Source organism: Chenopodium quinoa, unplaced genomic scaffold (assembly GCF_001683475.1).
Source record: "Chenopodium quinoa cultivar QQ74 unplaced genomic scaffold, ASM168347v1, whole genome shotgun sequence".
NCBI classification, from domain to species: Eukaryota; Viridiplantae; Streptophyta; class Magnoliopsida; order Caryophyllales; family Amaranthaceae; genus Chenopodium; species Chenopodium quinoa.
Window position 1 is genome coordinate 7,300,705 of NW_018742418.1, and position 13,448 is coordinate 7,314,152.

The following is a 13,448-nucleotide window of genomic DNA, read 5'->3' on the forward strand; positions in this document are numbered from 1 at the left end:
ATAATGCTTGCCGCGCAGGTAATCTACAACATGCTCTATAAGACTAACGATACATGCTCAATCTAAAATAACTTAATGTAATGAAAAATTCTGAAGAAACAGATGTTAAGGATTGGAGTTTCACTATTGTATCGACATGCCGCATTCTTGAATAAAATATAATCTCAATACATTCTTAATTCCATTATCACCACAATTTATGTACGCTAAAATTGTCAGTGTTACTTTCACAATTTTATGATCGACAATCATCACAAAATAATGCAAAGTATATCAATTGACAATTGCTCATACATCTTTAGGCTAATTTCTTCATCTTAATTCATCAACTTATAATTTATTCTCAAGAGAATCAAACAAATTAAATTTAACCTGGAAAATTTAGATTAGATCAGACCATACCTTTTCTTAAACATCATTGTACAAATACTGTTCAAGTCAAATTTCCTATTTTACATTCTCAAGAATAGCATGCAAAAAAAAAAAAAAAAAAAAAAAAAGACATAATATTAGTGCCCAAAAGTTACCATAATTCATATGGAGTGTACAAAGCGGAGAAAAGTAATACAGATTTACCTTGCCATCACAGCAGGCATCCTCCTAAATATTTAATTGCAAGCAGCTATTCTATAGGATGTGAAAAATGCAGCAAAATTAGTGCTCTAGAAGACCATAGAGCTTAACATCATTTACAAAATTGTATATTTTTTCGCCTATCAGTGGGTTGAGGACATGCCCTTTACCCTTTTTATACGTAAAATTACACGGGGTAGCACAGCTCAGTAGCTCACCTCCTGTATGTAAATTTAAGATCCTATCAACGATAACCCTATGTATTAACTATAAGTTACAAATGCCAAAACGAGGCTAAAAAATGAATTGAATGATCGTGTTAGATGAAAACTGTAGGACGATAAGCTGCACATATGAGTAAGGGGATCACTCCAATGCATTATATCTATAGTTGGCATTTGTGTCAGCTGATAATCACATACTCTGTTTGTTAGGCTCATTGCAAGGAAATGCTATCAACCAACATGCATGCCAGCTGACTTGAAGCTGCCAGAAATATTAGGCATCTTCAATGTTGCAACAACACCAGCTGTAAGTGCAGCTAAAGAGGCCAAAACAAATGCAGGTACATTTCCTCCACCAAATAGGGCATCCCATGGCCCAGCACCAAGTGATACAATCATCTACAATCAAGCAGACATAGGTTTAGAATATACTCCTAAATTAACAGCCTTTTTCTTCCCATTCCTTTGTTCTCCCCATACCCTTTTCCACCTGTTGATTAAAGCGCCATAGGCAGCTGTTTTTGTTTGTGTGTGTGTTTGTGTTCTTTGGGGGGGGGGGGGGGGGGGTGGGTGGGGGTGAGGTGGAGGAGGGGAAAACAAAAAAACTAAACAAGGTAAAAGACAGCCATAATATATAAGCATTATTTTTCCATTCCTATTCATTATTTGTCAGCTTGAAAAAGATGATGATCACACATTTATGAAGGAAGGTTGAACACAGGCTTCTTGATTCTTATAATTTGTTTCCCTTTTATTTCTCTACTAGATTAGGTCCTGTGCCATGCAAGGTAATTAATTTCACTATTGTTTATAATTCAACACAAAATTTTTAAAAAACAAAAAATAAAATATTTTGTATAATGCATGTGGACAAAATATATAACCATAGTATTTTTTATTTTTTTTTTGTATATAATGAAATGAAACATGAAATATAATGACGACAGAGTAATTAGACAAATAAGTTTAAAATTTTAATGATAAACTGAAATCGTTTTTCTTATTATTAACTAAATAATTAAGTATTTTAAAATTGTATATTAAACACTATGGGATTGTAACATAATAATTACTACAGTGTATTTGATACAATTTAGGATAGTGGAAAACATATCTAATTTCTCGTGCTTTTGATATACATAAATAACTAAAAATTAAAATTATGCTATTAGGAAGCCGTTTCCTAATAAGAAATTAAAACATTTTGAAATTTCTAAATAGAGAATATATGAATAACAAAAGAAGACTTAGGGAATAATAATAATAGTAATAGTAATAATCAAGTATGAATCAATTATTTCTAAAACGCATACTTTTTTTTTTTGTTACAAAATTACTGCATATATAATATATTGAAGATTTGATTTCTCAAAAAAAAAATATATATATATATATATATATATATATATATATATATATATATATATATATATATATATATATTGAAGATTTGAAGGAATAAAATACTGCATAGGGATTAGGAAATAATATATACTCCATATATACAAAGTAATAGACGTTAGAATAGTATTTTATGGAAAATATGTGAATCACAAATATATATTTTGTTTAAGTAAGTGAATGATTTGGTGAATATTTTTAGTATATTTTACAATAAATAGTTGACGTCTCCGTGGAAAAAAACTTAGAGGAAAAACAGTACCAAATTGTGACACGTGTTATTTCTAGAGTCGATTTCTTTCTAGTGTCTGTTTTAATATTACATTATAGATATATATACAATAAAAGATATGGAAAATATGTGAATCACAAATATATATATTTTTATTATGAAAGTGAATCACAATCAAATGATTTGATGAATATATATAAAGTATATATACAATAAAAAGTAAAAAAAAGAGAAAACAGTTTTGGAGGGAAAATACAACACCAGGAAGTGACACGTGTCATTCATGGTGTCTGTTTTAGTATTATGTTATTGATTGATTTGCCTGACCAACTTGCTGTGATAAGTTTAATAAGATAACTCAAATCCTTAAGTCTAATAATATAGATATACTAAATTTAAAAGTATGCAGTGAAGGCTACTCGTATATGATTTCATAAAATTAGGAAACATGAAACTGCAAAATTAAAACCTTTTTTTTTTTTTTTTTTTTGCTGCAATTAACAAATAAATGCAAATAAAGTTGATGACAATATTCACCTCTTAAGATCATGTGACTCCATGAAGAAAAACTTATCAGCTATTATTTAAAATAAAATTTCCAGCCAAGTTTCCAAGTAGACACAAAAGCATGATATTCATGAGAGATTTCGGTGATCATAGATTATAATTAGGAAAAGCAACTAATTCACAAGGGTGATTTTATTTCTAATTTCTCTCGAATTAACACGTGCAAACAAATAATACCTCCATTTCATAATGGTTTTAACATATCCCCTTTTATTTGATTTAATAATGTTATTAACATATCTACTTTATTCCATATTTAGTAAACCCCTTTTACTACCTTACTCTTCTTACCCCACAATATTTACGCCTTCCACTCTCTCTTACTTTATTCACGTTTTTCCTACACGGCTACACCCACCCTCTTTTTCCCTCACTCTTTAACTATATCTACCTTTTTCTTAGTTCTTACACACCCATCGTTTTTACATTCTTTCCTTTGCCTTAATTCTTGTGCAAACAGTAAATGTTAAAAACATCATGAAACGGAGTTAGTATAACTGTATAGCTACTTTAGGGCTTGGTACAAAACTAAGCTTATCCATCTGGATAAGTATAGAATGAAGGAGAAACTGACCAAACAATGCAAATTACCTGAGGGACAACAATTGCAAGATTCAGAACTCCAAGTGCCAATCCTACATAAATATAAATAATTCAGAGTGAAAAAGTAGGCATCAAAGCTAATAGTTATAACATGAGAGACAACCTGTTAGACATACCTTGACCACCTCCAGAATCGGCAGTCACTGAGGCAGTGACAGAATAGGGTACACTATAAGTTATCTGGCATGTAGGGGAGATTCATAGGAGAGATTACTATACAACATTAGCCAAATAAACTTCTCTTTTAAAGATGATAAATAAATTCAATTAATCCAGGAAAACGTGGTCTTACAGAGAGAGGGAAACCAAGAATGGCAAATATAACTAGGGCTGCAATCCTGGTTGATGAGTTTTCTCCAATCACATGTTCTACACCTTGGGAGTAACTTTTGAGAGAAACAAAACTGATCACAGCAATGCTTGCCATGCAGATGAATACAATAAAATTGCTCAAAGCCCACACAGCTTTAGTCCCCATATGCCGGCACATAGGTTCAATTAAAAAAGAGCCAACACCAAGGACAACCTACAAAATTGCAAATGGAACAAAACTATAAGCTTTCACTAGAAAGGGGGTAAAAAAAAAAAAAAGGGCCCAAACATTATTATTTTCCATAAATAAACACCAATAACATATATAAATGTCACAAAATTAAGTGCATTAGCCAGAGAGAGCAAATGTTAACATGTTTAGCTCTTACTGAATTGAGAAGCAATCCAACAGCACCTTCTCTGACACCTTGATCGTAGGCTTTTACTTTAGAGGCATTTCCAACAGGGTCCCCATGATAGACTTCTCTTCCCATCCAATCAGTATCAAAAAGCAAAAAGGGAAACCAGGAAACCTGCATACCAGAGTAGAGTAAATTTATCGGGGAACTCTATGATCCACTGTAAATATAATGTCATTCTATTTCACCCTCACATATTTAACCTACTATACAGGAAATTTTTTATCCGAAACTACTTTTTTTTTAAAAAAAATGTTAAGAAAATAAAGAGATTTGTCACCCCCCCCCCTCTTTTATTTTATTTTTTATTTATTTTTTTTTTTTGAGGCGGGGGGGGGGGGGGGGGAGAGGAGTAGCACCTTATGCCGGAGGCATTTCAACCAAATCTACAGCCGAATAAAGAGGAAGGGTATTTAAAAGAGTTTGGTTACTTACAAATCTCTTTTTCTAGTACTTTTTAAGTAAAAGAAAATACTTCAAATAGCCTACAACAAGAAAAAGCCTGAGGCTAAAAACTGCAAAGGAACCTTTTTTTCCAATATATGCGTTAGGGGAGTAAAGACAGGGGGTGGGGGTGGTAAGTGCAACATGAAACCTTAGGGGCCTAGCCCCATATCAGATCAAACCTAAACCAGTAAGAACACTCCTTCTGGATTGCCCTAGTTCATTACAGAGGTAATAGAACAATGCACTATGCTATTTCAATGTTTATTAAGTGTAATTTGAAATTCCCACAATTTCATAATATGAGTTGCTCGCAATTTTCAAGCTCCTACTGATAACACCCATAACATGATATAATTTATAAGAAATACTATTATGAAAGTACTTGTACAAAGAATTGTAGCAATTATATATACTTCCTCTGTTCTTTTTTACTTGACCTGTTTCTTTTATCACGCTTGCCAATGCAAAACTTTAACGATTAGTAACTTTAATTCTCCACAAGTAAAAATTATAAATGTTATATATTATGATAATACTTATTGAGACAAATTCAAAAAGATCCCACATGAATATGTTTTTCCTTACATATATACTTTTTTTTTAAAAAAAAAATTGTTCCATTGCAAATCCAAAATAACTATCTATTTCATATGCTTAAATAGCAAACGGTGGTCAAAGTGAAGTGTATGAATAGTGTCAAACTCAAAAGTAAAAAACGGAACAACTAAATTTAGAGAGAAATAATTGTCAAAGTTCGTGTTTATAACTATTGACCCATATTAATATTTAATGGACGGCTATGTAGATTGGAGGGTATAAAAAAGAGGAATATTTCAAGAATGAAATATTGAAAGACTTGTTGACTTCTTTGTTGTTCTGTATAATTTGATTAAAAAAAAAACGAAGTTGACAAGTTAAATTTCTGTAACTCTACTTGTCCAAAGAAGTCAACAAGTATTTCGATATTTCATGATTTTCAACTTTGATTATTTTTGGATAGAAGGTAAACCTTTCTTCGATTGAGCAACATATTTTTTGTTATTTTGTTAAACCGTAAACTGACTGATTTTTCTACATATCTTTCCCCATGGTTATGCTTGACAGAGACCTAAAATATATACAGACAAGTTTAAAGACACACAAGTGGCAACAGAGCTAGAAATACTTTTGACAAGGCCATTTTCTCAACCTCGTCAAATAAATAGGATTTAGAAAATAAAAGTAATATTAAAAAGTAGGGAAAGCATACCCAAGTGAGAGCTGTTACAATAAGCACTGAATGCATTGCAGGTGGTAGATGTCTTAAGCTAGTCAACAACTTGACCATAACAGCTCCAGGTCCGTCATTAAAACCTTTATCATGATTTTCTTCATTCCTTTCACCATTCTCAGTGTAAGGCAGCGAATTACTATCATGGAGCTTTGAATTAGAAAGTTCAGTTGACAGCTGTTGAGAGTCATCTAGTAATGGAGCAGAATCTGATAGTCTCTGAGATGGACCTGCATCAAGGGGAACTTCTTCGGCGAAGTAAAGAGTTACAAGTGTACATAACGTCAAGAAGACCTGTATTCATCACATATGAAACCTTTTGAGTCTGCCTATAGCATAGAATAGCAATTATATAAATGGATCAGTGGCAATTTTCTTAAATTATGGTGTATAGTACAATCAGGACTATAAAAGTGCTTGTCAATAACTCAACATAAAGGCAATGCCTTGAATTCTTGTGGAAGCTGGAGGGATATAGAAAGGTTTTATATGTAGGCAATGAAAATCATGTCAGAAGTTCAACAGTACAGCACATTTACTAAACTTTTCTTCTCTCTCTTGCACTCTCTTAAATTTTCTGTTCTTTCCTCCCTCAATCCTCTAATTGCCATTGTTTTGAATAAAGAGAGGGAGAGAGACAGATAAAGAAAAAGCACGATATATGCATAACAATAACAAAAACCCATATAGCTCCTCCTGGTAAGTTGGAGGAAGAGTAACATGCATATGATCTTACAAGTAGTCGTTGGTTGCGATTGCAGTGTTACCATAGACTACTAGAAGCAGTATCCAACATGTGTTCATTTATATTTTGCTAATTAAGTATATATACTTCTCAACACCTCTATCTTTTTTTCTTTTTGAAGAAATTAACGAATCTCAATAAGTAGTTACCCAACTAAGACCAAATTTCCATGTATGGGGAGACTGAGAAAATAAAATAACAGCCTTTAACTAATGTCATGTGAATCCCACAAGAATTTGGTCAGACCCACCAGACAAGCACAGTACTGCTTTCAGGACATCATGAATAGCAACAAACAGAGATAAAATCCTCACTCTAATCAAATTATGAAAATGGAAAAAGCACCATCAAGACACAAAAAGGGTGTGCAATCAACGAAGTTTATCTCAATGGTTCAACGTTCGAATAAGAACAATAGGAAACATACTATCCAGCCCATTGCTGAGGAGATGGATTGCTTGCAGAACCACACAAACATCATGAAAGACCCTAAAAGGATAAAGAAATTGTAAGGGGATACTAGAGAGGCACAAACAAAGTAGAGCATTGTGAAATAAGCTCTCAAACCCATAACACTTTATAGCGAACTTCACAAATCTCAACCAGCAAATGCTAAAAGAAATATACCTAGAATTAACCCAAACCCTAGAAAATGACAGGGAAAATGAGCTGGAGATCTTCTTTTTAGAGAGTTAGAAAATGTTAGTCATATTCATGGGAATAAGAAGATTTTGATTAAAGGATGTAAGTGAAGAATATATTGCAGTAGAGTTCATAGGCAAAATTTTAAAAGATTCAATTATTCAATCAATAAGAGTTAATTGCAGTAGCTACTTTAGAGGTGTTGGGCTCAACTCCAGGATATTTCAAGCATGAGAGTAGTAAAGGTTTGTCCCTTGTTTTTATTTATTATTAACAGGTAAGATGGGACTATGGGAGGAGAAAAGATGTAGGTGAAGGGTTTATTGCAGTAGAGTTCATAGGCAAAATTTTACTACCTCCGTAACATATTAGTTGCAACTTTGGAATATTTTATCTCTCAAAAATATTACCCAAAGTTGCAACTAATATGTAACGGAGGTAGTATATGACTCAATGGTTCAATCATTAAGAGTTAATTGCAGTAGCTACTTTAAAGGTGTTGGGCTCAATTCCAGGGTATTTCACTTTTTCAAGCATGAGAGTAATAAAGTTTGTCCCTTGTTTTTTATTTATTATTAACAGGTTAGATGGGAGGAGAAAGGGAGTAATATGGAGCTGATATATATGATAAATAAAAAATTAAGAGCCAATCAAGAGTAACACATGTATTGGTTGCCTGCTTAATAGTTTAGTGTAGGTCACTAGACAGTTATGAGAAGATAAGATTTGGGATAATGCAAAGAAGAGCAGTTATAATTGGGATCATTATTGTCAAATATAGATAATCAATTCAGGAACAAGCTCAAATACCTATCAGAAAAGATTACGACCTCCAATAAGATATTATACCAACATAACATTAGCTTGGTTTCCCACTGTTCACCATTATTGAGCCAAATTAAGATACTAACATAAAAATGAAAACAGCATCACCAGACATCCATACTTGTCTTATTACCCAGCATCATTTTCCAAGCGCAATCCAAACATACCCTTGATCCCTTCTTCCTTTTCCATCAAGTTTCCCACATGAGACAGAGATGAAAGGCCTGCCTAATTGATGTAAGCAAGCTCCTAACGATCTAACCTTAACAACAACCCATTTTCCCTCAGGGGTAATAATTATAAGGCATGATCGTGGATTTGAGGTGGTTCACTGTTCAGCAGCAGCAATAGAGTCCCAGCAGGGAGAAAGAGCTTAGACCTTCCTCTTTTCATTTTTTTTTTCTCAGTTCATCTATTTAAATACTACAGAAGCAACCGAACATCTTTAAAAAGGATCAGGGTAGGGTGCATAATCCTCAGCAAGTTACCCCCAAACATCTTGGAATAGTTTCAATTTCACAAAGTATGGTTATAAAATCGAATTCTATCAGCACAATAGCACCAAAAGCACTGCCAATCAAATTAAGGTCACAAAATGATAGCAGCTAACAACAGGAAACTCCCTTACTTATTCCCTCAATCAAATAGGTTACAGGGAAAATTGGAAATGGAATAGTTTATGCATACCTGCATGAGATATCTTGATGCATAAAAAACCAACATATCTTTGAGAGTTGTCAAGAAGCAATGCTAATAGAAAGTTAGAAGTTCTCAGTCATATCATGATGCAAGCAACATTGTTCTGTAGGTGACTAACAACATAACTTATACATGCATTATTCTCCAACAGGAAATTTAAAGACAAATGGATATAGAGGAAAAGGTTACAAGTTTACAGCAAACACAAGCAGATAAGATAACAAAACTGGCATACTGAACAGACTGACAAAATTAAGCTTCATGCAAGAAGATAAGCTATAATGAATTAATGATAGATCATTTCAACAACAACAACAAAATTAAAAAGAAAGAAAGAAAGAAAGAAAGAAAAGTAATGATAGACAATGAATAAATCTTGGAAGAACATATTCAAAGTACAAGGACATTCACAGAGATAACATAACGACATACAGAAATAAGCAATAAGATAAGTAAGAGAACCACAACCTACCACTGCAATCAGAAATGCTGCTTTCAAATTTCCACAAGCTTCACAGCAAGCACGGTTTGTCAGAAATGGGAACCACCTGCACATAATTACAGTACCAAAACAAACATTAGAAATAACTATGTAAAATAAAGTAAATTTAAAGTGAAAGGAGAAGCAACAGTGGCATCTAAACCTCATATAATTACCAGTAAGAGGAAATCGGATATATCCTCCAAAATCCAAACACGCAAAATGAGTAAGAAAACTTTTTGAATGTAATCAGGCTAAAGTTTGTTGTTTCTAAAGGAAGGGATAGAAGGAATGAGGGAAGAAAAGATGGAATGGAAGTTCAGAGAATTTTGAAATCAAGAGATTAAGACAGCCAGAGTCTGAAAGAGGGCTTCCATAAGTTCCATTATAGAACTGATATTTTCCTTGTTTCTACCTCCTCTACAATGCCAAATTTAAGGACAACCTATCTTCTTACTATACTCGTTTTCTTTCTTCTCTAATAACATTTCTTTTTGTCTTCAACCTTACATTGTCAATATAGAAAACAATATTCCTCCTAACAAAGTTTTATACAAGTATAATAAATTAAATACTAAACAGTTCAACTAGACAGATGAAAAGTAAGATTAAAAAATGCAGCAGTTATGATACTCACAAAATATCCTTCACTATGGTAGAAAATCTCAGGGTTGAATGATGAGGCATGAGACCCTCATTAGTCAATATCAATCCATTAAATATCTCTGAGAAAAAAATTCTCAGGCCTAAAGTAATTTGGATCCTAATATGCAAAAACCTCCAAAAAAATTAAAACCTTACTTGTGCCAATTTCCACTAGCACCTGATAAGAACCCCAAAATGTTACCGACAGCCATCCAGGAGGCAAACACGGCATTCGCAGCATTCCGCTGTTCAGGTCCTAGAATCACAAGAACACTAGTAAACATCATAATGTACATAAGCAACTGCACAAAGAGCATAACCACAATAGTAACAAGGAGGTTAATGTGAACTTGTGAAGAGATAGATCACCTGATAAATCAGCCAAAAGAGCTCGAGCTGGGCCCTGCAAATCAAAATGCTAAGTAACATATAGGTCATAGAAGATAGAACTAGTCTATTGATCCAAGTTAGATAACTAACCTGCACAGTATTATTAGCAAGATCCAACATCCAAAAACCAACAACAAATGTGATAGTTGCCATTGTTCGAGTACCTTTGAATGTACTGCCAATGAGTGAATAAAAAGGGATCAAGAAACAAAAAGGAAAGGAAAAAAAAATATGGCAAACAGACAACAATAAATAGTAGCAACCTGCAGTGCTCCTTGGTGTCTCCTAACAGATATCCAATGTCTGCAGAAAAGCCTATTATTATGACCTAAAGTAAAAGACTTAAATTCAGCAGTTACATAACAATAAACACACAAAGATTTCTATGAATAACAAACATAAATCTACAAGTGCTCACAGCAGCAGAGATCATGAGGGATCCAGCAAGAATAAAGGGCCGCCTTCTGCCATATTTAGAAGTGCATTTGTCACTCCAGATACCAACACATGGTTGAACCTGAAACAAGATTGCATTGAAATTTGGTAGAATGAGACAAGATGCATGTCATATCACAGCTCTTTTAAACACAACTGAAACTGATCCATGCAAATAAGCACCAAATTCAAGTAATCAACATTACTCCAAGAAAAAAGTAGTTATAAGATTCCAGCAAGCTTAACTCTACTCAATTAATTCATATCCATCACCATTGTCACTCTGATACAATCTATAACAGTGTTGCAGACTGATAAGAAGATAGGATTGCTGATTGTGTACATTAAAATCGCCTAAAACAAAGAAGACGAACTTTAAGGTGCCTCTAGGTGAATAGATGATGAGAGGAAGATCCCGTGTTTACCATGCTTCAGTTTCCCAATAACAAAAGCTAGAGTATGATGCATCAATGCACGTGTTAGCCTCATACTAGGGATGGCAATTTAGTTCGAAACCGACCTGATCTATCAATCAATCAAAGCCTTAATCCCATAAGTGGGGTGAAACCGATCTGATCTGAATTCGAGAATAAGTAGTCCAAATCCAAGTCTGCCAAAATAAAGTCCAACTCAGAATGGGAGGCAGATCAGATTCAGATCTTGTGTAGGGTTCGACTTGAGTGATCCGAGTCACACTCATTTGAAGATTTGTGTTTATCTTTTTGTTACATCTAACTCCATATAAAAATATGAAACAAAAAAACCTAAATACCTATATGCATCTTTTCCCCAAGCAGTCGCCACCCTCCACTTTCTTTGCTTCATCTCCTATTCACCCAAGTAATCTCTCTCTCTCACCTCTCAGCACCTCATTTTCATAATTTCTCACAACAATCCTAGAGAACAAGAATCTCTAGAATTATGTATTCCATTGCTGGACTCTGACTCACACTCCTTTTCAAGAAGGAATTATATATGAACTTGAAGATACAAGAGGTCACCACTACTTAACAATTGAGGTAGTAAAATTGTAACAAGTTTCCTTAAAGAGTTAAGGAGAAAAGTCATCAATCGATCATCATATTCAAAGGACTTTCTTGGCCTTCTTGTTGCTTTTTTTTTAGATTCTTTTTATGTTATATAATTTCATAGTTTGTATTATATTTAAAAAAAAAAATAATGCTTTGGTTTTGTCAATTTATAAGGATGGATATCATTTATATAATTTTGTTTGTTGTTATAATTGTTAATGATGCTAGTCAACTGGATTCGAATTCAGAGGTCCGACAATTTGGAGATCCGTGTATTTGGCGGGTTCGGACACAGGGAAGGCTGGTCTGGACTCAGATCCGAATCCAACCCGTTGCCATTCCTACCTCATACTATGTTTCAAAGTACGCAAACAATTTGACAACAGGAATTATCAAAGGTGTAAGATAAAGAGGTTGACGAGGGACCTTTTGTGGGCTGGGGCTGATGATGTTTAAAAGAATCATAATCTTAGATGGGATTTAGCGAGTCGTCCAACAGCAAAGCAAAGAGGCACTGGTTTTATTTGGAGAGATTTCATCAGCGAGGAAATGGTGGTAACAGTTCCCACTTGAACTTCAATCTCTATGGTGTAATGTAACCAAGAGTATGGATTATGTCAAGAGACCCAAATAGGTGGGATGTTAAGCTGTCTAGATGACTCATAATCAATCAAAGCCTTAATTCTATAAATGGGGTGGCTACATGAACCAAAAGTGATTATTCCATATAGTCATCCACAAAAATCTTCCTCCTTCATCCCTTACGATAAAATACCCCATTCTCATGCAAATCCATATGCTTCATATCTTTCCTAACTCCTTCCAACCAAGTCATTTTCGGTTTCCCTCTACCTCGTTTTACCTCTCCATGATCCTACTCTTCTACTCTTCGTACGGGTCTCGTCTTACATGCCCTAACCAACGCAGGCGATTTTCCCTTAGTTTGTCTGCAATGCTTGCAACACCCACTTTCTTGCAAATAACTTTATTTCGGATTCCATCTCTTAGAGTGTTCCCGCACATCCATCTTAACATGCGCATTCCCGTAACCTTCATCTTTTTAATGTACTCCTTCTTAGAGGCCCAACATTTTGTACGGTAGAGCGGCACTTGTCTTATAGCGGTCCTATAAAATTTCCTTTTCAACTGTAAAGAAATGATTCGGTCACATAACACTCCCCGACTGCTTAATCCTATGGGCCACGTCTTGATCAATTTCACTATTCTTCTTGATAATCGACCAAAACATTTAAAACACTCACTCATGGTCAAATCCTTTCCGTCCAAACTCACTACATCATCATTTGTCCCCTTTTGTGTACCAAAGTGGCATACTAAATATTCAGTCTTACTCCAACTTAGCTTAAACCCTCTAGATTCCAACATTTGCCTCTACTGCTCCAATTTGGCATTAGCCTCATCTTTAGTTTTATCCACCAAAACGATATCATACGCAAACAATATATACCATGGAAACTCATCCTGTATTCGCCTGGTTACTTCATCG

General features: G+C 34.1%; 1 protein-coding gene across 1 annotated transcript in view; it reads right to left on the bottom strand.

Moving 5' to 3' along the window:
• Positions 1 to 635: 635 nt before the first annotated feature.
• LOC110712201 (sucrose transport protein SUC3-like) overlaps positions 636 to 13,448 on the bottom strand; it is a 34,929-nt gene continuing 22,116 nt past the window's right edge. The window contains exons 3-14 of the mRNA XM_021890664.1: positions 10,894 to 10,992; positions 10,739 to 10,803; positions 10,566 to 10,650; positions 10,455 to 10,488; positions 10,242 to 10,341; positions 9,432 to 9,507; positions 6,028 to 6,342; positions 4,302 to 4,445; positions 3,893 to 4,126; positions 3,717 to 3,780; positions 3,589 to 3,632; positions 636 to 1,196 (exon numbers count right to left, since the gene is read on the bottom strand). Coding sequence (XP_021746356.1) covers positions 1,029 to 1,196; positions 3,589 to 3,632; positions 3,717 to 3,780; positions 3,893 to 4,126; positions 4,302 to 4,445; positions 6,028 to 6,342; positions 9,432 to 9,507; positions 10,242 to 10,341; positions 10,455 to 10,488; positions 10,566 to 10,650; positions 10,739 to 10,803; positions 10,894 to 10,992 — 1,428 coding nt within the window. The 3' untranslated portion in view covers positions 636 to 1,028. The remainder of the gene's footprint in view (positions 1,197 to 3,588; positions 3,633 to 3,716; positions 3,781 to 3,892; positions 4,127 to 4,301; positions 4,446 to 6,027; positions 6,343 to 9,431; positions 9,508 to 10,241; positions 10,342 to 10,454; positions 10,489 to 10,565; positions 10,651 to 10,738; positions 10,804 to 10,893; positions 10,993 to 13,448) is intronic.